At 45.1% G+C, this 21,660-nt stretch overlaps 2 protein-coding genes and 1 long non-coding RNA gene across 3 annotated transcripts in view; 2 read left to right on the top strand and 1 right to left on the bottom strand.

Annotated features, from left to right (window-relative positions):
- Positions 1 to 8,230, top strand: part of LOC127674783 (uncharacterized) — a 37,834-nt gene extending 29,604 nt beyond the window's left edge. Inside the window, exon 2 of the long non-coding RNA XR_007975360.1 lies at positions 7,948 to 8,230. This is a non-coding gene — a long non-coding RNA (uncharacterized LOC127674783). The remainder of the gene's footprint in view (positions 1 to 7,947) is intronic.
- On the bottom strand, positions 5,721 to 21,161 carry Glod5 (glyoxalase domain containing 5). The gene is made up of 4 exons (XM_052170484.1): positions 20,696 to 21,161; positions 18,043 to 18,180; positions 7,921 to 8,076; positions 5,721 to 6,024 (listed from the first exon to the last, which is right to left on the bottom strand). The coding sequence occupies exons 1-4, from the start codon at positions 20,720 to 20,722 to the stop codon at positions 5,899 to 5,901; spliced, it is 447 nt and encodes a 148-aa protein (XP_052026444.1). The 5' UTR covers positions 20,723 to 21,161; the 3' UTR covers positions 5,721 to 5,898.
- LOC127674782 (60S ribosomal protein L35a-like) lies at positions 8,800 to 9,322 on the top strand. The gene has a single exon (XM_052170485.1). The coding sequence runs from the start codon at positions 8,963 to 8,965 to the stop codon at positions 9,269 to 9,271; it is 309 nt and encodes a 102-aa protein (XP_052026445.1). The 5' UTR covers positions 8,800 to 8,962; the 3' UTR covers positions 9,272 to 9,322.
- Positions 21,162 to 21,660: the final 499 nt, after the last annotated feature.

Below are 21,660 nucleotides of genomic sequence, written 5' to 3'. Positions count from 1 at the left end.
AAATATTTTTAGGATGTTTATGTTGTGGAAAATTTTCTCTAGTTTTGCTTGGGTATATTATTCTAGGTTGGCCATCACAGCCTTTGAGGACTTGAAGTGCATTGGTTCTAGCTGTCCTGGCTTTTAAAGTTTCCACTGAGAAATCAGCTATTATTCTAATGGATTTTCCCTTATACATGACTTGTGGTTTTCTTATTAGCTTTCACTACACTTTGTTTTGTATACTTAGTGTTTTAAGTATGATATGCCCTAGAGACTTCTTTTTTCTGGTCTTGTCTATTTGGTGTTCTGTGTGTTTTTAAAATTTGTACAGGTATATTTGTTCCTAAGTCTGGGAAAGTTTTCTTCTATGATCGTGTTACTCTGGTCTATAAGAAGACTTGCCCTTCTCCCTACTGTATGCCTGTGATTTGAAGGTTTGGTTTTTGTTGTTGTTGTTTTGGTGGGTTTTGTTTTTTTGTTTTGTTTTGTTTTGTTGGTTTTTTTGGATTTGATATTTTCGAGACAGGGTTTCTCTGTGTAGCCCTGGATGTCCTGGAACTCACTCTGTAGATTTTTTTTTAAGATTTTATTTATTTATTTTATGTATATGAGTACACTGTACTGTGGAAGAGCGGTCAGTACTATTAACTGCTGAGCCATCTCTCCAGCCCCGAAGGTTTGGTTTTATTATGGTGTTCCCATGTTTCCTGTATGTTCCTTACCTGAGGTTTTCTTTTTTTTCATATTCTTTGCTACTTTGTCCTAAAGTCCTGCTAATCTAGCTTCTGTTTGGGTTGCTCTACTTTTGTAAGGCTTTTCCTGGAGTTTGGGTTTGTTTGTTTGTTTGTTTGTTTGTTTGTTTTTTGGTTTTGTTTGTTTGTTTGTTTGTTTGTTTGTTTGAGACAGGGTTTCTCTGTGCAGCCCTGGCTGTCCTGGAACTCACTCTGTAGACCAAGCTGGCCTCGAACTCAGAAATCTGCCTGCCTCTGCCTCCCAGAGTGCTGGGATCACAGACATGTGCCACCACCGCCCGGCTTTCCTGGAGTTTTTGAGTTGGGTTAATAGCTTCATTTCAGCTTGAATCTTCTGCGGCGTTTCTCTTTATCGAATTCCATTTCAGACTCCGGGTTCTCCTCACCGTTTTCATCAGCCTATGCTTGGGCTCTGGTGAGCATCACACAGATGGTTCTCCTCTTTAAATTCATTCTCTTTAAGTTCATTGAGCTGGGTTTGTGTGTGTGTGTGTGTGTGTGTGTGTGTGTGTGTCTGTGTGTGTGTGTTTTCTTTAAACTTTCTTTGAAAGTTCTGTAATGACAAATTTAAAAAGTCTTTGATGAAGCTTATCATTGTTCTTTTAAATCCTGTGTCCTGGTGTTCATGTAGGTAAAGCTTATTGAAGAGTTGTACAAGACCGATGCATGGGTGTTAGGGGTGGATACTGCCTTGATCTTCCATATTGTTGGTATTTTTACTGTGAGGACTTCTTTTGTTAGTTCTGTCTGATATGGACAAAATAGGTTAGGGCAGGACAAAGAATGTGCGGTCCATGTAGGGCCTAAAGGATGACTGTGACTTAAGTAGAATAAATTAGGTGAACACAGAGGCTAGTGTGCGGGATGTGCATCCTGGTTTAAGCTCGGAGTTTGAAGGGAGATCGACTGGTCTGGGAATATGTGTGGAAGAGAGGATTAGGCTAGACCAGGATAAAGGATGGCCAAGATCTGACTGAGCCATGAGGTTGGAAATGGCATGGGCTGGGTCTGTAGACTGGGAGCAGTTAGGGACAGCCCTGGAAGAAGCCTAGGTGTTGGGGATAGAATAGGTAGGTATGGGCAGACTAGGCTAGATGGACGGGTGTGTGGACAGTGTGCGGAGGGGGGCAGTCTGTAAGACTCACTCTGGAGAATGATGTCAGGCCAATCTTATAGAGGCATTTGAGTTTCCCTATTCCAGGTGACTCTCCTTGAGTTAAACGGATAAAATAAAATTAGCCAACATAAGTCCCACCCTTCTCCAAGGACTCTGTGTGTGTGTGTGTGTGTGTGTGTGTGTGTGTGTGTGTGTGTGTGTACCATGTGGAGACCGGAAGAGGGTGTCAGATAACCTGGAGCTTCAGTTACAGGCAGTTCCTAATTGTCCAGCATAGTTGCTGGGAATTGAACTTGGGTACATTAGAAATGCAGCAAGCATTGCTGACCACTGATCTCACTATTTTGGCTGCCTGGCCAGGATCCACCTGTCTCTGCTCCCCCAGTTTACAGGCATCTAGCACCTTACCTGGCTTTTCTATGGGTGCTGAGGACCTGAACTCAGATCCTCATCCTTACACTGCAAAGCTCTTTCCACACTGAGCCATCTCTCCAGCCCCTCTCCAAGGGTTTATAGACAGTTGACATTTTTTTGGACAAAAATTAGGAGTATAGCTGCCCATAAATCATCTGTGTCCCTGGAAGTAGCCCTGATTTTGCTCATTGATTCAATCAAGCTCAACTTGGATCGAGTGACTTCTCTGTTTCTTCCAGGGCCCTGTGTTGGGGTAAGTTTATTCCTGTCATACAATGCCATCTAACACTGTGTCCAAGCAACAGCAAGGGCTAAGAGGGCTAAAATGCTTGGCACACAAGCTTGCCAGTCTGTTCCAGCTTCACATGTGAGGCATGCTACATATGTGAGGCACACACACACACACACATTGATGATAATAATAATGATAATGATAAATAAAGTTGAAATTAAAGAAATTAAAGCAGAAATGCAGCCCAAGTATAGGTACAGACTGTCACAGACCAAACCTCATGAGTCACTAGTATCCACAATACTTTACATTTTTGACATTTTTTCTGGTTTGGGGGGAGGAGGTGCAGGCCATATCGCAGGTGTCATCAGAGGACAGATTTCAGGAGTCAATTGTCTTTCTCACCTGGTGGGTAGCAAACTCCTTTACCTGATGAGTCACCTTTCGGGCCCTTGTTTGTTCTTTGAAGACAATACAGCCCATGCTGGCCTGGAACTCACTGTGTAACCCAGGTTAACATTGAAATCACAGCAATTCTGCTGCCTCATTTTCCTCCCAAGTGCTGGTATCACAGGCATGAACTACTACGTCTAGCCAGACTGCTTTCTTTAGTTTTATTTTTTATTTTTTAAGTGTGTGTGTGTGTGTGTGTGTGTGTATACATAAATGCAGGTGCCAGTAGAGGCTGGAAGTTTCTGATCCACGTGGAGCTGGAGGTCTAGGCAGTTGTAAGCCCCCAGATGTATGTGCTGGGAACTGAACTCAGGTCCTCTGCAAGAGCAGTGTGCAGTCAATCACTGAGCCACTCTCTAGCATCCTGCCTGCCAGGCAAATACAGTTTCACTGAAAGGTCTGGATTCTCTCAGCTTCTGTATGAAAAAGTCTGGCCGGGCAGTGGTGGCACACGTCTTTAATCCCAGCACTTCGGAGGCAGAGGCAGGCAGATTTCTGAGTTTGAAGCCAGCCTGGTCTACAGAGTGAGTTCCAGGACAGCCAGGGCTACACAGAGAAACCCTGTCTCAAAAACAACAACAACAAAAAGATTCTTAAAAGTCTGATTATATTGGTGAGTGTTTTTTGTTCTAGTTTTGCAATTACTTCTATATTTCAATGGAAATTAATTCCTATACTCCCTCCTCTTCCTGATTTTAGGAATTTAAAATTAAGAACAAAGCAAAAACTCAGTACTCCTTTTAAGAGTTATCATTCTTTTATCGTGGGAGTCAGGTTCCATTAAACTTGGATGAGTTGTGACATTTTCAGTGTTTTGGTTCAGACACCTGTTCACAGAAATGCATGATGGGAAAATAGTTCCTGACTTAGAGTATTCCATTTTAAATGTGAATTTTTATTTCTTTTTAATTCTTGAAAAACACTTAAGCTTTCTTCTTGATCTTAAAGATCAATAAATTTAGAAGAAAATGGCATTTAGTCCAAAAGGAAAAAAGAAGAAAAAAATCAGATTTTAGGGCTTTTGTTTCTGTAATTAAATAGAAGCATAAATAGTAAAAATTTAATGTGAAGGCCTTTCTTGCTCTAATCATTCATTTTAGAGACATTGTTAGTGTGTGCAGACAGTTCATTGCTGTTCTGTCCTCAAGTATCTTCTGTTTTAATCCTAAATTCTGTTTTAATCAACTGTAGGTTATTTAAACCCCTACAACTTAAGAGAAAACAAGTCTCTTCGAGCCTTTCTGTCCCAATCCCACACTCCTAACTTTTTAATCAAATTATATTAAGAACACACGATGTGGGTGAGGTAGGGTCTAAAGATTAGTCACTGTCCTAAGAGACCCCCAAACACCTTAAATTAAGAGCTTAAGTTGTTTTGGAATTTTCTCGATAACTTTGTCAGATATCATATGCCCCTCACCAGACCATGAGCCTCTTTAAAAAGTTTGAGACTCTCTAACTTATGAGCTGTTCTTTCTCCACAGGAAAGAGTACAATGGGGTAGAGGTCACCTCGGATTTGTAGATCAAACTCAGGCCTGCAGAGTGGACTGGCTGATTTCAGTGTCACCTTGACACAAGCTAGGGTCATCAGAAAGAAAGGAGCCTTAATTGAGAAATGCCTCTAAGAGATCTGGCTGTGAGGCATTTACTTTCTTAATTACTGATTGGGGTGGGAGGGGCCCAGGCCATTGTGTGCTGGTGGCCCTGGGTCCTATAAGGAAGTTGGCTGAGAAGCCAGTAATTAGCACCCTCCACAGTAGAGGCCTCTGCAGAGCTCCTGCCTCCAGGTTCTTGTTTTGTTAGAGCACCTGGTCTGACTTTCTGGTGACACAGCAAAGTGGGGATGTCAGCAGACTTGTGAGTGCTTTTACCTCTTGAGCCCTCTTTCCAGCCTACGAGGGGTTTCTCTGGTTCTGCCCTTTCATCCTTAGTATACCGCTGTTCAGAGCACTGGCTGCTCTTCCAGAGGCCCTGAGTTTAGTCCCCGGCAACCACATAGAAGGTCACAACTATAACTCCAGTTCCAGGGGCTCCAACACCCTCACACGGACATGCATGTAGGTAAAACACCAATGCACATGAAAATTTTAAAAATTGTTTAAATTTTAAAAAAAATCTAAAGAGAGGCCAGTATATAGTGAGTTCCAGGACAGCCAGGGATACACAGAGAAACCCAGTTTAAAAAAAAAAAAAATCTGGGAGGCTGGAGAGGTGTTTCAGTGGTTAAGAGCACGGATTGTTCTGGAAGTTCTGAGTTCAAATCCAGCACTCACATGGTGGCTGGCTCACATCCATCTGTAATGAGATCTGACACCCTCTTCTGGTGTCTGAAGACAGCTACAGTGTACTTACATACATGAAATAAATAAATAAATCTTAAAAAAAAAAATAAAAAGAGAAAGTGCTGGATACTGTGGAGTGGTAGCAGAGAAAGGGCTCCAGAAGGGGGTGGCAATATTTGGTATGAAGCTGGATAATCTGATGGGAACTGTAGGGATCCTGAGGCTCACCGACGTCCACAGGTGAAGGAAACATCAGGAAGCAGCTAGACAGATGGACGGGCGGGCTGAAAGTGGGTAAAGGAAGGAACGAGGGATCATTAGCAAGGAGAAACCTGTCAAAGGCCTTGAATCTCAAAAGGATGGCCCCGCTTTAATTTCTAGAGACGCCAAACTCTAGCCCAGACCTCCAAAAGTCTCAGAGAATTCTTGCTCTAGGCAAGCCCCCAGACGTAGCACTATGCCAAGAATGAGGAACTCATACGGAGACATTCAACGTTTATTGGAGTAGTTTGAATGGCGGTGCTCTAGACACAAATGTTTGCACGTAAACGTGTCTTAGGACCCCTTTGCCCAAGTTCTTAGTTTTTCGAGGTCCCTGGGATGTGTAGGAAATTAGGGGTAAGGTGACATTTTGTGGGTCACAATGGAGAAAGGCCACTGTCGATCATGAGGTGACATAGTTGGACACCTCAATGAGATTTCTGTCAGGATCTCGGAAGTAGATGGACAGAATAGGTCCCTTCGCTCCTGTTCTGGAGACCGGGCCCTCCTCAATGGGCACATCAAAAGCCTGAATGAAGTGAACAGAAAAGACAAAAGTCCTGGTCACAGACATGAGAGACCAAAACTTAGTTCATTAAAAACTCCATCTTGTTTCTTCCCTTCCCACATGTTCTAAAGTTAGAACTCAGGGCCTCACACATGCTACAGTCACAGCCAAAGGCTCATTCCTAGTAGTGACCCAGACGACCTCACTCTACTCCAGATGGCTGGCCTTGGGAAGAAGGTGTCATTGCCATGAACCTCAGTTTCCTCATTTGTAAAATGGGGGCAACAGTAGTGCTAGTGAGCAAGAAGTTAAACACAGGACCTGGGTCAAAGTTTACATTCCCCCCCATAATAGTGTGGGGATTGGGCTGGAGAGATGGCTCAGTGGTTAAGAGCACTGACCGCTCTTCCACAGATCCTGAGTTCAAATCCCAGCAACCACATGGTGGCTCACAACCATCTGTAATTGGATCTGATGCCCTCTTCTGGGGTGTCTGAAGACAGCTACATGGTACTTACATATAATAAATAAATATCTTTGTGCCAGCATGGTCAGGGCCGGAGCGAGTGGGCCCCTGGAGTGAGGGGGGCCACAGAGAGGGCAAAGGTCCTGAATTCGAATTCCCAGCAACCACATGATGGCTCACAACCTATGTATATGAGGACAGCTATAGCGTACCCATATATATAAAATAAATAAATCTAAAAAAAAAAAAAAATAGTGCGGGGATTGAATGTCGGCCCAGCCAACATTCTACCGCTGAGCTGCATTTCTAGCCCTGAAACTATTGGTTTTAGTTGTATTTATGCCAAGATCAAATGGGTTTTTCAAATACTTGGTGGAAATCTCATTTCCTCTTCATACAAAAAGATGTCAAAGAAGTCACATATAAGCCGGGTGGTGGTGGCACACTCCTGTAATCCCAGCACTCTGGGAGGCAGAGGCAGGTGGATTTCTGAGTTCAAGGCCAGCCTGGTCTACAGAGTGAGTTTCAGGACAGCCAGGGCTACACAGAGAAACCTTGTCTCAGAAAAAACCAAATCCAAAAAACCAAAAAAAAAGAAGTCACATATAATGTTCTTTATTATTATTGTATGTATATGGTGTGTATAGTGTATTTGTACAGTATGCATGCGTGTATGTGTGTGTGTGTGTGTGTATGGTTTGTATATGTATGGTCTGTGTGTGTGGTATGGGTGTGTAGTGTATGTAGAAGTCAAAGGACAACATGCTAGAGTCGACTTTATCTTTCATAAAAGTTTTGTTTTTCTTTTTCTACCACTGAGCTATTTTTTTAAGGTTTCATTTAATTTTTTATCTGAGCTGGCAAGATGGCTCAGTAGGCAGAAACTCATAACACAAGTTGACAGCGTGAGTTATCCCTGGAATCCATGCCCTCTTCTGGAATATCTGAAGACAGCTACAGTATACTTACATATAATAAATAAATAAATAAATAAATAAATAAATAAATAAATAAATAAATAAATCTTTAATAAAAAAAAAAAGACTTGGAAATAAATAAAACTTCAAGCACCCAAATTATCCAGACCCTACTGTATTTCTACTTCTAAGTCTGTATTGAATTTTTGTTGTTTTAGTTTTGGTGATGGATAAGCGTATAAAATATGTTCAATACCGATTTATGTGTAAAATTTCATGTAAAACTCTATGGGTCTGAATGGCCATTCTAAGTGCATGGGAGTTCACTGAGTTGTGTTTCCTTTTAAAATCTATTTGGTTACATGAAAGTGACATCGATAGAAAGAACAAGTAGGTAACTGTGTGGAGGCAGGCTGTGGGGGCGATGGGATCCGTCAGGTCTGAGGTTTGAGGAAGACCTGGCTCTTTGGGTCATCCTTCTGTCTCCAGGGTATTTGCAGTAGCTGCTCTCTTAACAAGCATGGCTGTGCTCACCTTGAGGCGCTTGATCACGTCCTCCAGGGGTGCTTCGGTGATCAAACAGATATCCAGGGAGCCTGGAACGGGATGAGCCGCTTTGGGATCAAATTCCTTGCCCACCTCGTGTAAGTTAAATTTTTGGTCTCCGAAACACAATGCTTTGCGGTCTCCCTGTTTAGGAGAGAGAAAACAATGGGAGAACGAAGCTGCCAAGGTACGGGAACAAAAGCCACTCTATTCACTCTACGCCCTGCAGAAGACGAGACAGGGCTGCTACGCTACAGGCCTTGCTCGTCCAACAGACTGAGGTTAAAAAAAAAAACAACGAATGAGTTTGTGTTGGTCTCTGCATGCCTGTGTGCAGGTGCGTGCAGAGGCCAAAAGAAGGTGTCAGATTCCCCAGGGCTGGAGTTTACCGCATTTGTGAAATGCCTGACTTCTTACCTGGCTACTAGGGTCTGAACTCCACCCAATCTTCATAATTGAGCAGCTAGTGTTTTCAACATCTAAGCCATCTCTTTAGCAGATCTCTATGAATCCAAGGCCAACCCGGTCTACAGAGAGAGTTCCAGCTCACCTACGACTACATAGTGCGACTGTGTCTCAAAAAATTTTTTTCCCACTTATTAAAGTGGAATGTTGCATGCCATAACATATATGCAGAAAACAGAGGACATCCTTCAGGATCCATTTTCTCCTGCCATGTGGGTCCCCTGGATCTAATTCATCTAATTCAGGGAGGTAGGTACTCAGGCTAGCTGCTGAATGCTTTTACCACCACCAACACCGCGGTAGCTGCGGTAGCCGCCGCAGCCGCTGTTGCCGCCACTGCCTCCGCTGCCGCCACTGCCTCCGCTGCCACCACCACCACCACCACCACCACCACCACCACCACCACCACCATTTTCTCAGAGACAAAGTCTGATGTGATCCGGGCTAGCCTGTAACTCACTGTGTAGCAGAGACTGGCCTTAAAAGCCTGACCTTGAGTTTCTGCTGCTGAACTTTGGGGCCAGATTTCTGGGGCCTGCTGGGAACAGGACTTCTGAAAGCAAGTATGTCTGGAAGGCTGTGGTGCAAGGCCACTTTTGCTGGCTACAAGCGAGGTCTCCGGAACGAAAGAGAGCACACCGCTCTTCTTAAAATCGAAGGTGTCTATGCCCGAGATGAAACTGAGTTCTACTTAGGCAAGAGATGTGCTTATGTGTATAAAGCAAAAAACAATACAGTGACTCCTGGAGGCAAACTAAACAAAACCAGAGTGATCTGGAGAAAAGTAACTCGGGCCCACGGAAACAGTGGCATGGTCCGTGCCAAATTCCGAAGCAACCTTCCTGCAAAGGCCATTGACACAGAATCCGGGTGATGCTGTACCCATCCCGGATTTAAATTAATGGAGAGTAAATAAATAAAAGTAGATTTGTAAAAAAAAAAAAAAAAAAAAAAAGCCTGACCTTCTTGCTTCCAATCCCCACATACTGAGATCACAGAGAAACAGGTCACGTCTGTTACTATAGAGGCAATTCCACTGGCCTGCTGCTCTCCGGGGACCTAGCAACTGCTTCCGGCATCACCTGCTGTGGATTAAAAGAACTCCAGGCACCTCGGCTCGCTCTCCACACCCCCTTTCTGCCCTCATATCTACGCGTGCGTCCCGTTGTCTGCCTCTATCCCTTCTCCAGCTCCCCATTTCCTTTCCTTTCCCAATAATATTCTCATTTTACCAGATCTGCTGCATGGCATAATTTCCCAGAGGTACACCTTGGCACAGGCCCACCAAACGTACCCTCCCCCTCGCTGTATTAGGTTTCATAACAACATCCAACTTCATTTTAAAATGTTTTAAAGATTTTTTAAAGATTTATTTATTTCCTTTGCGTATATGGGGACACCATTGCTCTCTTCAAATACACTGGAAGAAGGCATCAGATCCCATTACAGATGGCTGTGAGCCACCATGTGGTTCTGGGATTTGAACTCAGTCGGTGCTCTTAACTGCTGAGCCATCTCTCCAGCCCCGACTTATTTTTATTTAATGTGGTCATATATCTGATTGTATGTGCGTGCATACATGTGTGCAGAGCTCCCACAGGCCAGAGACAGACATCACATGCCTCTGGGAACTGGGAGATGTGTGTTCCCAGTGTGGCAGCTGATGGCCGTGCTGGTGCATGTCTTTAATTCAAGCACCCGGGAGCCAGGTAGACCGCTGTGAGTTCGAGGCTAGCCTGGTCTAAAAAATTAGCTTCAAGACAATCGGGGCTATACAGAGAAGCACTGTCTTGGAAACAAACAAAACAAAACAAAAACGGTGTGGGAGCTGAGATTGGAATCTGGGTGTCTGGAAAAATAGTGAGTTTTTAACTGCTGTACCAACTCTTTATCACCCCAGCTTCTGTTTCTTTTCTTTTTCCTTCTCTTTTTTCTTTTCCTGAGACAACATCTCACTAGGCGGCCCCAAGCTGGTCTCAAACCCTCAAACTCATTTTTTTCTGCCTTAGGCTCCCGAGTGCTGGTGGTACCAGCCTGCATCAATCACCGTGCTTATTTGAGACAAATGCTTTGAGGGGGTGGGGGCAGCGTGTGTTTGTTTCTTATTTATGCTAATAAGATTGTGTGTGTAGCATCAAATGATTAAAACCCACCTCGGGGCAGAGAAAGCAATTTGTCTATCCAATATACCTTGCTTCCTCCCTCCTGTCTCTCTGTCTCTCTGTCTCTGTGTTCCTTTCCTTTCTTTGGGATCTCATTATGCTGCCTAGATTATCCTGAAACTCTTGGGCTCAAGTGATGTGCCTCAACCCACTAAGCGTCTTCCCTTGCCATTTTATTTTATTTCATTTTTCTCGTAAGAACAACAACCAGTGGTTATGTTCCCAAGCTGCCATGCTTTCTAAAAAGCTCATCTCAAACCAGGGTGGTGACACACTTATAATCCCAGCATTAGGCCAGTGAGTCAGGAGGAATAGAAAGAGAAAGGTTGACTTCACCTTGGGCTCCACAAAATGACCCTATCCCAAAAACAAAACAAGACAATCAAACCAAAGCAAGCCAACAAAGCTCGTTCCGTTTCCCCACCCCACCCCCATTCCTCCCCAGGACGCCATTGTGCTAGAGAGACCTTATTAGTTGCTCTCAGCAGTGAGGTGGTAGCTGGTGGGGCTTCTAGCAATCTCCCTGCCCCCACTGAGCTGGGACTTTGTGTCCTATTCATTTCCTCCTAATGACACATTCATCTGGCTGCTTCTTCAATTGAGAGAAAAAGACAGCTGTCTCATTTAACCCTCATGGTAGCTATCCCCCGCCCCACCCCCCCGCCGCCCCTCCAAGCGCAGGCTCTAACTGACTCGCCACTATTTCTTCCCATTTAAAAGGTGGATTTCTTTTTATGTTATGTGTGGGGGTGTTTCATCTACACGGATGTGTGTGGATCACATGTGTGCCTGGTACTCACGGAGGTCAGAAGAGGATGTTGAGTTCCCTGGAACTGCAGTTAAAAAGGATTGTGAGCTAGAAACTGCGCCAGGTCCTCCGGCAGAGCGATACTGAGCCGCTGCTCCAATCCCTATCTCTCCACCTACCTCCGTCATGCGTTTGTCCTCTTTCAGCCAAGACAGAGGAATGTTTTGCTTAGTAGTATTACCCCCGCCCCCCCCCGCAGTACTAGTTTGTCTTGATTTTAGTTCCTCTGTTTGCTTCTTTATAGTTTTAAATTTGTTTTTATTTAAAGTGTGAGTGCTCTGCTGCATATACACCTGCCTGCCTGAAGAGGGCACCAGTTCGCCCTATAGATGGCTGTGAGCCACCATGGGGTTGCTAGGACTTGAACTCAGGACCTCTGGAAGAGCAGCCAGTGCTTTTAACCAGTGAGCCATCTTTCCAGCCCCTTCTTTATAGTTTTCATTTCATTTTATTTTATTTTGGTTTTGGAGACAGGGTTTCTCTGTATAGCCCTGACTGTCCTGGAACTCACTCTGTAGACCAGGCTGGCCTCAAACTCAGAAATCCACCTGCCTCTGCCTCCCAGAGGGCTGGGATTACAGGTGTGCACCACTATTGCCCTGCTCTTTATAGTTTTTAAATAGCTTGATTCCATGTTTATTTTTTAGGGTGCTAGGGAATAAAATAAGGCTTATTTTTCTAGATAACTCCAGTCACTTTCTCTTCTTTACGGCCCTTCCTTCCTTCTCCCTCTTGGCACTTAGCATTTCTTTTATAATTTCACATCTTTCTCCATTTCTACAGTGGCTACTACATCCAGACAGTCAGTAAAATGCTGCATTGTCCTATTACACCTGAAGGACAGTTTGACCCAGTAGACAGTTCTGTCAAGGCTCTTGCTTTTAAATATCTGCTTCAGGACAGGAGGTGTTTCCCAGCAGTGTAGCATTGCCTAGCGTGCATGATGCCCTGGATGCTAGTGCCAAGACTGTCAGAAGGAAAGAAGGAAATATCTTGTTTGTTATCTTCCCTGAGTCTGGTGTTGCTTGATGAGAAATGTGGGGGGCTGGAGAGATGACTTGGTGGTTGGGAGCACTGACTGCTCTTCCAGAGGTCCTGAGTTCAAATCCCAGCAACCACATGGTGGCTCACAACCATCTGTAATGAGATCTGATGCTCTCTTCTGGTGTGTCTTGACAACAGCTACAGTGTAGTTACATATAATAATAAATAAATCTTTTTTTTAAAAAAAGAATTCTGATGGGGGAGGGGATTGGAGAGTTGGCTCAGGAGGTGAGAGCACTTGGCCAAGTTCAGGGCCCAGCACCCACAGGGTAGCTCACAAGCATCTTAACTCCAGTTCTAAAGGATCCGATGACTTCTTCTGCCCTCTGTGTGTGGGCAGTGTACACACATGTATATATGCATGCATGCAGGGACACACTCATGCACATAAAATAAAAATAAACCTTTATTTGTATAAAAAAATATATAAAAGGTATGGTGGCACACGCCTTTAATCCCAGCCCTCAGGAGGCAGAGGCAGAGGCAGGTGGATCTCTGAGAGTTTGATGCCAGCCTGCTCTACAGAGTCAGTTCCAGGCCAGCCAGGGCTACATAGTAAGGCTGGGTCTCAATCCCCTCACCAAATAAAGTAAATAAATCATTTAAAACAAAAGAAATATGTTAGTTTGTTTTCATACTTTTTGTTTTATATATTATAGTGCGTACATGTGTCTGCGTGTGCCTGTCTGTGTGTGCATGTGTGTGTGTGTGTGTGTGTGTGTGTGTGTACAGGGACCAAGGAGCTCGCTGTCACTCCCCAGCTTATCCCCTTACGACAGTCTCCCCTACAGAACTTAGAGCTAGGCTGGTGGCCAGCCAACCCCATCAGTCCTCCTGTCCCCACACACAATGTGCCACAGCTCTGGGGTTATACACACGTGCTCTGCCTCTCCTGTGGGTGCTGGGGATTTGAACTCTGGTCGTCATGCTTATTCGGCAAGTATCTTACCTGCTGAGCTGTCTTTCAGAGCCATTTGTTCTGACGACCTAGCGTTGGCAACACAGCTACCTTCCATCCTGTAAACTAGACGTTTCCTTGGCCTTCTGTGTTCTAAAGGTGCACTCCAGCAGTTTAAGTACAGGAACCGGATCTTACTTATCCTGGACTCATGCAAAGCCAATCTTGTTTTATTGATTGGTGCACTTATTTTCTATTCTCCCTATTTCCATCCCCACCCTAGATACCATTATCATTTTTCATCTTCATTGAAGCATTGATTAGGTCTTTATTCTAACAGGCTGCCTCTATTTGCTCTTTTTGGGGTACACCAGATTCTAATAGTGTATGCTGCAAGCCATAATGGAGTTTGTGTGCATGTTCTTGGTTGTAAAATGTCTGTTGTTATTTTTCTGGGGTAATATAAGTGTATCATGCTGTAGTTTTTAGGTTTTTCTTTTCTTTAACTTGCTGCGATCTTAGGACCTGAAGAAGGTCCAGCCTGCCCTTGCGAGCTGCTCCTTTGTCCTTTCTGCATAGTGTCCTCTTTAGATTTTAAATGTTCACAGTCTGCCACTCCTTTTCAATTTATATGCTAATTTTTAGAGATGTTTTACAATCCCAGCCAAACAGCGAAGGTGCAAAGCTTTCCCACTTGCCTGGATTTACACAGAGGTGCCTGGTAGCACCCTCCCAGCAGTGAGACCCACAAGTTGCGATTCCTGTAAGCAGGGCTGATAAATCATCCTCCATTCCTTTGTGTCTATCACAGTTCGCGCCTGAGGAGGCGGTGCGCACTCTGTGCGCATGCGCGGCTCTCTAAGGCCACCGCTACCATCATAGATGTCAAGGTCTGAAAATTGCTCAGCCTTCCTCTGCTCACTCTCCTCTCCCTTCAAGGGCTGACCACCACCTTGCATTTTTGTTGTTTTTATAATTTTGTCTTTTCTTGCTTGTATTATGAGAATCTGGCAATATGCAGCCTTTTTACGTTGCTTTCGTTCCCTTAGTGATATATGTAAGATTTTTTCCTCATCTTTCTTATAGCTTGGTTTCCTCTCTCTCTCTTCTGTCTTTGTCTCTCTCTCCTCTCTGTCTCTGTGTGTCTCTCTGTTTCTCCATCTTCTGTCTCTGTCTTTCTCACCCCCTCCCTCTTTCCCCTCTCTTCTGTCCCTGCATAGATATTTTATTTAAAGCAGAATGGGTCATATGCAGTGTTTTTTATTTTATTTTTTTAAATTCATTTATTTTATGTATATGAGTACATATTTTATTTTATGTATATGTAGCTGTCTTCAGACACACCAGAAGAAAGCACCAGATCTCATTACAGATGGTTGTGAGCCACCGTGTGGTTGCTGGGATTTGAACTCAGCACCTCTGGAAGAGCAGTCAGTGCTCTTAACCGCTGAGCCATCTCTCCTGCCCTCATATGCAGTGTTAAGCGTGCCCGCAGGTTACCCAGTGAAAGAGCACTCAAGGCCTTGTTTCTCTTTAACACTGTAATCCATGATACGGACATACCAAACATCTGCCCTCTATGTCAGGGCATCTTTATAAGGAATTTTTTCTCTCTACATATACTACTTTTGAAGCTGTTCCATATTCTCAAGACAGTGTTAAATCTGAGGACACTTCCTCTTTTCCTTCCATCTTTGTTCCCCTGGAACCTTTCCTTAGCCCATGCTTGATTGACTTTATTCTAGATATCTGGGATTTTCTTCTTAGGAACCACTCTATCTCAAGGTATGTATTTCTTGTTCCCAGCTAGCTTAGTTATTATTTTATTGGGAGGGGCAGGGCAGAGGAAAACACCAGATATCTTACTCTGTTGCTCTCCACTTTCTATTTATTTATTTAATGTTGTGTGTGCTCGAAACACACACACACACACACACACACACACACACACACACGCCCATGCATGTGTATGTGCCGTGCACTTGCCGTGCACACAATTAAAGACAAGGTCCCTTCCCCCCAGAGTCTATCAGAAGACAAGTCTTGGGAGTTGCTTTTCTCCTTTGGCCATGTGGTCCTGTGCAGCCCTGGGATTGAACCCAGATCTTCAGACTTTTCTCTGTTTACCTTGAAGCCAGCAATGTGACCAAGGTTCTCTTGCTTGCTGGAGAAGTACTCTACTACTGAGCTACGCCTCCAGCTCCTCAGAGCACAGCCTTTCCCTGCTCTTTGCACCTAACAATGCTCTATCCCATACTTACCTTGGATTTGCAGCTCAATTGGACATAGAATTTTAGGTTGATTTTTTTTTTACTCCCCAGGATAATTTTTTTAATTAATTACATTTGTTTTTAGACAATTTCCACTTCACAATGCAAGCCAGCCACTCCCCACTCCCACCCCCTGCGACCCCTTCTACACCTCCTCCTCTTCACAAATCTCTCTCGCACTTTCATGAGTACTTTTTAGTTTAGTGCCCCACTGAGATTAACCAAGGCTGTCTCTATAATCACGGGTTTAGAGCTATCCATTCGGGGCCTGGTGGGCTCAGTTGGGGGTACACAATTAAAGACAAGGTCCCTTCCCCCCAGAGTCTATCAGTAGCCAATAGCTCAGAGATAGCAGGTAGGGCCCCACGAGCCCTTCCCCTCCGTTGACTTCCTGTTGATAGTGCCAGTCTTTAAGTCCAGGTCCGGGTAATTACAACTGTGAGTCAATACTTGCAATAACTGAATAGCATCTAGAGAATGGCATCTCATGGCCCTTCAGACTCTTGCTAATTTCCCACCCCCTTTCCTACAATGTTCCCAAGCCTTGTGGGGATGGAGGTGGGGGAGGCTGGAATATCTTGTGCAGGGCTGGGCCCTGTACCCGTTCTTCTTTTCTGCATCTTGGGAAGCCTGAGAGTATTCATCCCCTTTCTTTGTAGGGAGAGGCTTCTCTGATTAAGGCTGGGAACCGCTTTTGTTCTGGGAGTAGGGACCACATGGAGAGAGGCTGAGGCAGAACTGGAGGCGGGGCAGGAGTGCTTTCCCAGAATCTTAAAAGTCCAGTCCTATTGTTCCCTGGCCTCTGGTGGGACTCAGGGACCCTAACGTTTGCATCTTTCTTTTTCTCTTGTAGATGAGCCACTTTCTAATCTCTTGGCAAACTCTTAAGATTCACTTTTTCAGTGTGGTGTTCTACAGTTCCCACAGGACATATCTGAGTGTTGATATGCTGAATACATAGTTAACTCTGTGTATAAAGCCTGCAAAGATCTCTTGTACATTTTTTTTTTTTGAGAGAGCAGGGACCTTGAACTAACGAAGCTTCTTGCTTTAGTTCCCTGGTACTTTCCTCCTTCCATTTTCTTGACCCTGTCTTCAAATGTCTCCTTGTTTGTATTTTGGAATCTCTTCCATTGGTCCTTTTACCTTTTCTCTCATATTTCCTGTATGGGGGGAGAGGCTTGAAGTTATAAATAAAATAAAATAAAGCATTTTGGGCCGGGCTCAGGATCTAATGCATGCTAGGCAAATACCAATCACAAATACTCAATACAGCACCTGTGTCAAAAATAAGTCCCCCCCCCTCAAAGTGGTGGGGCAGCACCTTATCCCCACACTTGGGAGGCATAGACTAACAAACCTCTGGGAGTTCGAGGCCAGACTGGTCTACTACAAAGCGAGTTCTAGGACAGCCAGGGCTATTTGCAAAGAAACTCTCTCTCTCTCTCTCTCTCTCTCTCTCTCTCTCTCTCTCTCTCTCTCTCACACACACACACACACACACACACACACACCAAAACCATCCACAGCCCTTAAATCACATTTATAGTATTTATTATCAATTATTTTTTTAAACCAGCATGTCTCTCACATGCCAGACTTCCTTTTTAAAAAGATTTATTATTATTATTACTAGTAGTAGTAGTAGTACACTGTAGCTGTCTTTAGACACCCCAGAAGAGGGTGTCAGGTCTCATTAAGGATGGTTGTGAGCTACCATGTGTTTGCTGGGAATTGAACTCAGGAAAAGCAGTCAGTGCTCTTAACCACTGAGTCATCTCTCTGCCCCCACCTCCAATCATTTATTTTTAAGACCGTATCTCACCAGGTAATGGTGGCACGTGCATATAATCCTAGCATTAGGAGGTTGAGGCAGGTGGTCTCAGAACTCGAGGACAGCGAGGGCTGCCCAGAAAAAAAACCCTGTCTCAAAAAAACAATCAAGTAAACAAATAGCCAATGTCACCTGGATCCCAGGCTGGTCTCCATCTTGCTAAGTAGCGGAGGGTGATCTTGGACTTTTCATTCTCCTGTGTCCATCTCTCCAGTTACCTGCATCCTTGGTTTATGGGACACTGGGGACTGAATCAAGGGCTTTGTGTATATAAGGCAATCTACAGACTGACTGATAACCCTCTGCCATAAAACGTTATCAAAGTTTAATGTCGGCAGCTGGGGAGGTGGCTCAGTTGGTAAAATATTTGCTACGCAGGCAAGAGGACCCGAGTTTCAATTCCCAGTACCTGTGGAAAAAGTCAGGCGCGGCAGCATACACTCGGAATTCCAGTGCTGGGAGGCTGAAACTGGAGTCTCCCCGGGCTTGTCAGCCATTTGTCTAGCTAGATCAGAGCTCTGATCTACACTTGCAAATGCAGTGGATACACATACACATGTATGTACACACAACACACACACACACACACTTTAATGCACTTGAAGTTTTGAGTATGGGGACATGATTACCTTGAAAGTAGTGACCTCCATGCCCAGGATCTTGGAATAGAACATGGTGGTATCTTCAATGTTCTTTACCGTCATCACGATGTGGTCAAGTCTACAGATAAGACACGGGGAAGGGCCCTGACTGCGGCTCCTCCATAACTAAAATGTAAAAAACAAACAAACAAATCCCAAGACTCAGAAAAAGCCAAATTGCCAGCAGACACTTCCAAGTGTTCTCCTTTCCCATCCCCTCCCCAGGTGCTGTGATCTTCCTCATTCTTATTGCTAGGGGAAAATTCCTTCAAGGAAATCTCTGTAAAACCATTGCTCTAGGGCTGGAGAGATGGCTCAGTGGTTAGGAGCACTGACTGCTCTTCAGAGGTCCTGAGTTCAAATCCCAACAACCACATGGTGGCTCACAACCATCTGTAATGGGATCTGATGCTCTCTTCTGGAGTGTCTGAAGACAGTGGCCTCAGGTACATTAAATAAATAAGATATTTTTTGTAAAAAGTGGGGGAAACAGTCAAATAGGGGCAGAGCACTGACTGCTCTTGCAGAGAACCAGGTTGGATTTCCAGCAGCCACAGAGTGGCTCACAATTAGCTGTTCTAACTCCAGTTCCAGGAGATCTTCCACCCTCTTCTGGCCGCTTCGGGTACTGCAAGCTGAGGTATCCGGACATACCCCCGTTCTCATAAACTTAGAAAATCAAACTCAGTATTTAAGGGCAGGCAGGGTGGCTCACGCCTTTAACTTCCCACAATGCTCGCACCGGGAGCCGTGGGATTAACCTACAGACTACGAAACAGAGGGGCGCAGAGAAAAAATGGCCTGCCTCCTGGGTGTCAATCGCTCTCAGGCTGATGGGTTTGGGGAGCAGCTGACAAAATGCTTTAGTCAGGGGCTGGGGTTGCCTTCCTTTTCCTCCTACTAGAGACACAAAGGAGAAGACTAGGAAAGTGGTATTTATCTCTTTTTGAAGACATCACAAGATTCAGAGCAGGCCCAGCATTCCCCCCCTCGCCCAGCTCCTCCCTTTTCTGATCTTCAGCTATAAATGTGGGGGCAGGGAAAAGAGGACCTTAGGCCGGAGAGCTGATGCAGTGGCTGCTCAGATCAGCACTGGCTACTCTTGCAAAGGACTAGGGTTCCCCGCACCCACATGGTGGCTCCCAGCTCCCTCTGTATCTGCAGTTCCAGGGAATGCAAAACACCCATATGCATGTCTCAAGAAAAGAGCATCTGAGATGGAAAAAAATGGAGCCGTGTGTGCTGCTCTGTAACCTCAGCACTTGGGAAACTGAGGCAAGAGAAGGACGAGTTCAAGATCAACAAAGCACTGCGGTGAGACCTTTCCTCAAAACCTAAGTAAAACAACAGAAAGAGAGTATATTGCTGGACCTGGGTTCGGTTTCCTGCACCCACGTGGTGGTGCACAACTGTCTGACTGTACTGGTCCCTACGATCACTGCACACATGTGGTATACACATATACATGCAGGCAAGATACTCATACACATAACATAAAAAATTGGGTTTTTGTCTGGTTTGTTTTTGTTTTTGTTTGGTTTTTGGTTTTTTCGAGACAGGGTTTCTCTGTGTAGCCCTGACTGTCCTGGAACTCACTCTGTAGACCAGGCTGGCTTCGCACTCAGAAATCGGCCTGCCTCTGCCTCACAGAGTGCTGGGATCACAGGCCTGTGCCATTACTGCCTGGCACAAAATTAAATTTATTTAAAAGGAAAAATGTGTGAGCATGTGAGCCACCCAGATACCTACTTGGGAAACGGTCTCAAAACCCAAAAGCAACCAGCTAACCAACGAAATAAATAACGGGCATTCAGGCCCCATCGAAGAGAAAGCTGGATATTTTGTTTTAGGTTTTCCAGTCCTATTCGGGAGCTCAATGCTTACCAAAGGACCAGAATTTGATTCCTAGTACTCACACAGGGCAGCTTATGGAGGCTTGTAAACGCCTGACTGCAGGGGATTTGGTGCCCTCTTCTGGCCTCTGTGGGCACCTGCACTAACATCCGCGTGAATACAAAGTCCTGATGAACCTTCGAATGCTTGTGGAATCTGTATGACTGTATGAGCGCCTGTTTTGTTCCCGATATAACTACTTCGTATTTTTCTCCACATGTCTATGGTGTAGAGAAATTACTAGTTCTTTCTGAATTTGACCAAATTCAGAAAATGATCGCGCGTTTGCTTTCTCTTTCTGTCTCTTAGAAGTCAGGGCCCCTGGACACCATGGCTTCGTTCCTTTGGTCTGCTCCAGAGTCCTCTTAAAGGTTCCCTTCCGGCTCTTAGGGCGTCTGAATCTTCTGACAAGCTTCAAGGTCATTGTTTCTCGGGGGCTCTCCTGGCACAGCCTTCATGAGAGCCTCGTGGGCATTCTCTAGGAGCCGCCTTTGGGTAGCTCTATACGTCTGACGCTGGAACTGACGCCCACGCCCCGGTGACCCACCCAGAGAAAGCGGGCAACCCTTAAACCTGCACCTTCCACAGGCCTGAGCAGGGCTTCTGCTGACCCTCTGGTTAACTTTAAGAAAAGGCTCAGTGAAAAGGAGGTTGAGGGACACTAAAGCCGCAAGGGTGTCCCTGAGAGCAAGACCCAGCCTGGGTCAACACTTGTGCCCCCCAAAGCCTCCAGGGCCCCCACACTTACCTGACTCTCAGATGTTGAATCCCACATCCTGCCTGGTAGACTGGAAGGCAGGTAGGTTGGGGCTGAGGCTGGCTCTGTGCCCAGAGATCAAGGGGCAGGAATGGGAGGTGCTGGCTGAGGACACTGGGTGGGGACAAAGGCAGAAGGTGAAAAGCAGGGAGACTGAATGTCTTTGGGGCTCAGTGGGACATCGGTGCTCAAGAAACCCTGGGTTCTAACCCTGGCAGTGAAAAACCAAGCCAAACCTTGATGACCTTGAAAATAAAAGCACAAATACGAGGGCTTCCTCTCTTCAGGAGATGGGGGTCTTAATAGGTTGTCCAGACTGGTCCATAATGGTCCTTCTCTGTCAACCACCTGCTATGCACTCGCTCATAATAGCTCCGAAAAACAGAAAAGCGCCCATCCCGAGTGTTGAGACGAGCAGCCCCATGTGAGAGCGCCTGGGCCTTCCTTGTAGTCTGTGACCAGGATGTGAAGCGTTTCAGAGTCTGAGTTAGAGAACTGCTTGCGCGTCTGCCGCTGAAAGAAGATTTTTTTTTTTAGTGGGTGTGGGTGCTTTGCCTCCTTTCATGTGTGCATACCACATTCACGCTTTCCGTTCACAGAGGACAGAGGAGGACGGCATTGGATGCCCTGGAACTGAGTTACAGACAGCTGGATTGTGAGCTATCTACCACACGCATACTGGGAATTGAGCCTAGGCAGCAAACGCTTTGAACTGCTGACACATCTCTCTAGTCCTGAGCTAAGATTTGTTTTGAAAGGGTCTCTCTGTATTAGGAGCCTCAGAGTTCCTACCCACTCTTGGTCCCTTCCCCGCCACGCTGTTATTTGCCTTGCTTTCAACAAGGTCTCTTCTGTCTTGTGGGTTACCTATAAGGACCAGGGTTAGGTGAGTCTGAGAGTTTCACTTCTGGGCATATATATACCTGGCTATCCCAAACATAAATCCTGGATGCTAT

This window comes from Apodemus sylvaticus, chromosome X (assembly GCF_947179515.1).
Source record: "Apodemus sylvaticus chromosome X, mApoSyl1.1, whole genome shotgun sequence".
NCBI lineage: Eukaryota > Metazoa > Chordata > Mammalia > Rodentia > Muridae > Apodemus > Apodemus sylvaticus.
Note: the sequence above shows the minus strand (reverse complement) of the source record. Positions and strands in the feature narration are given on the sequence as shown.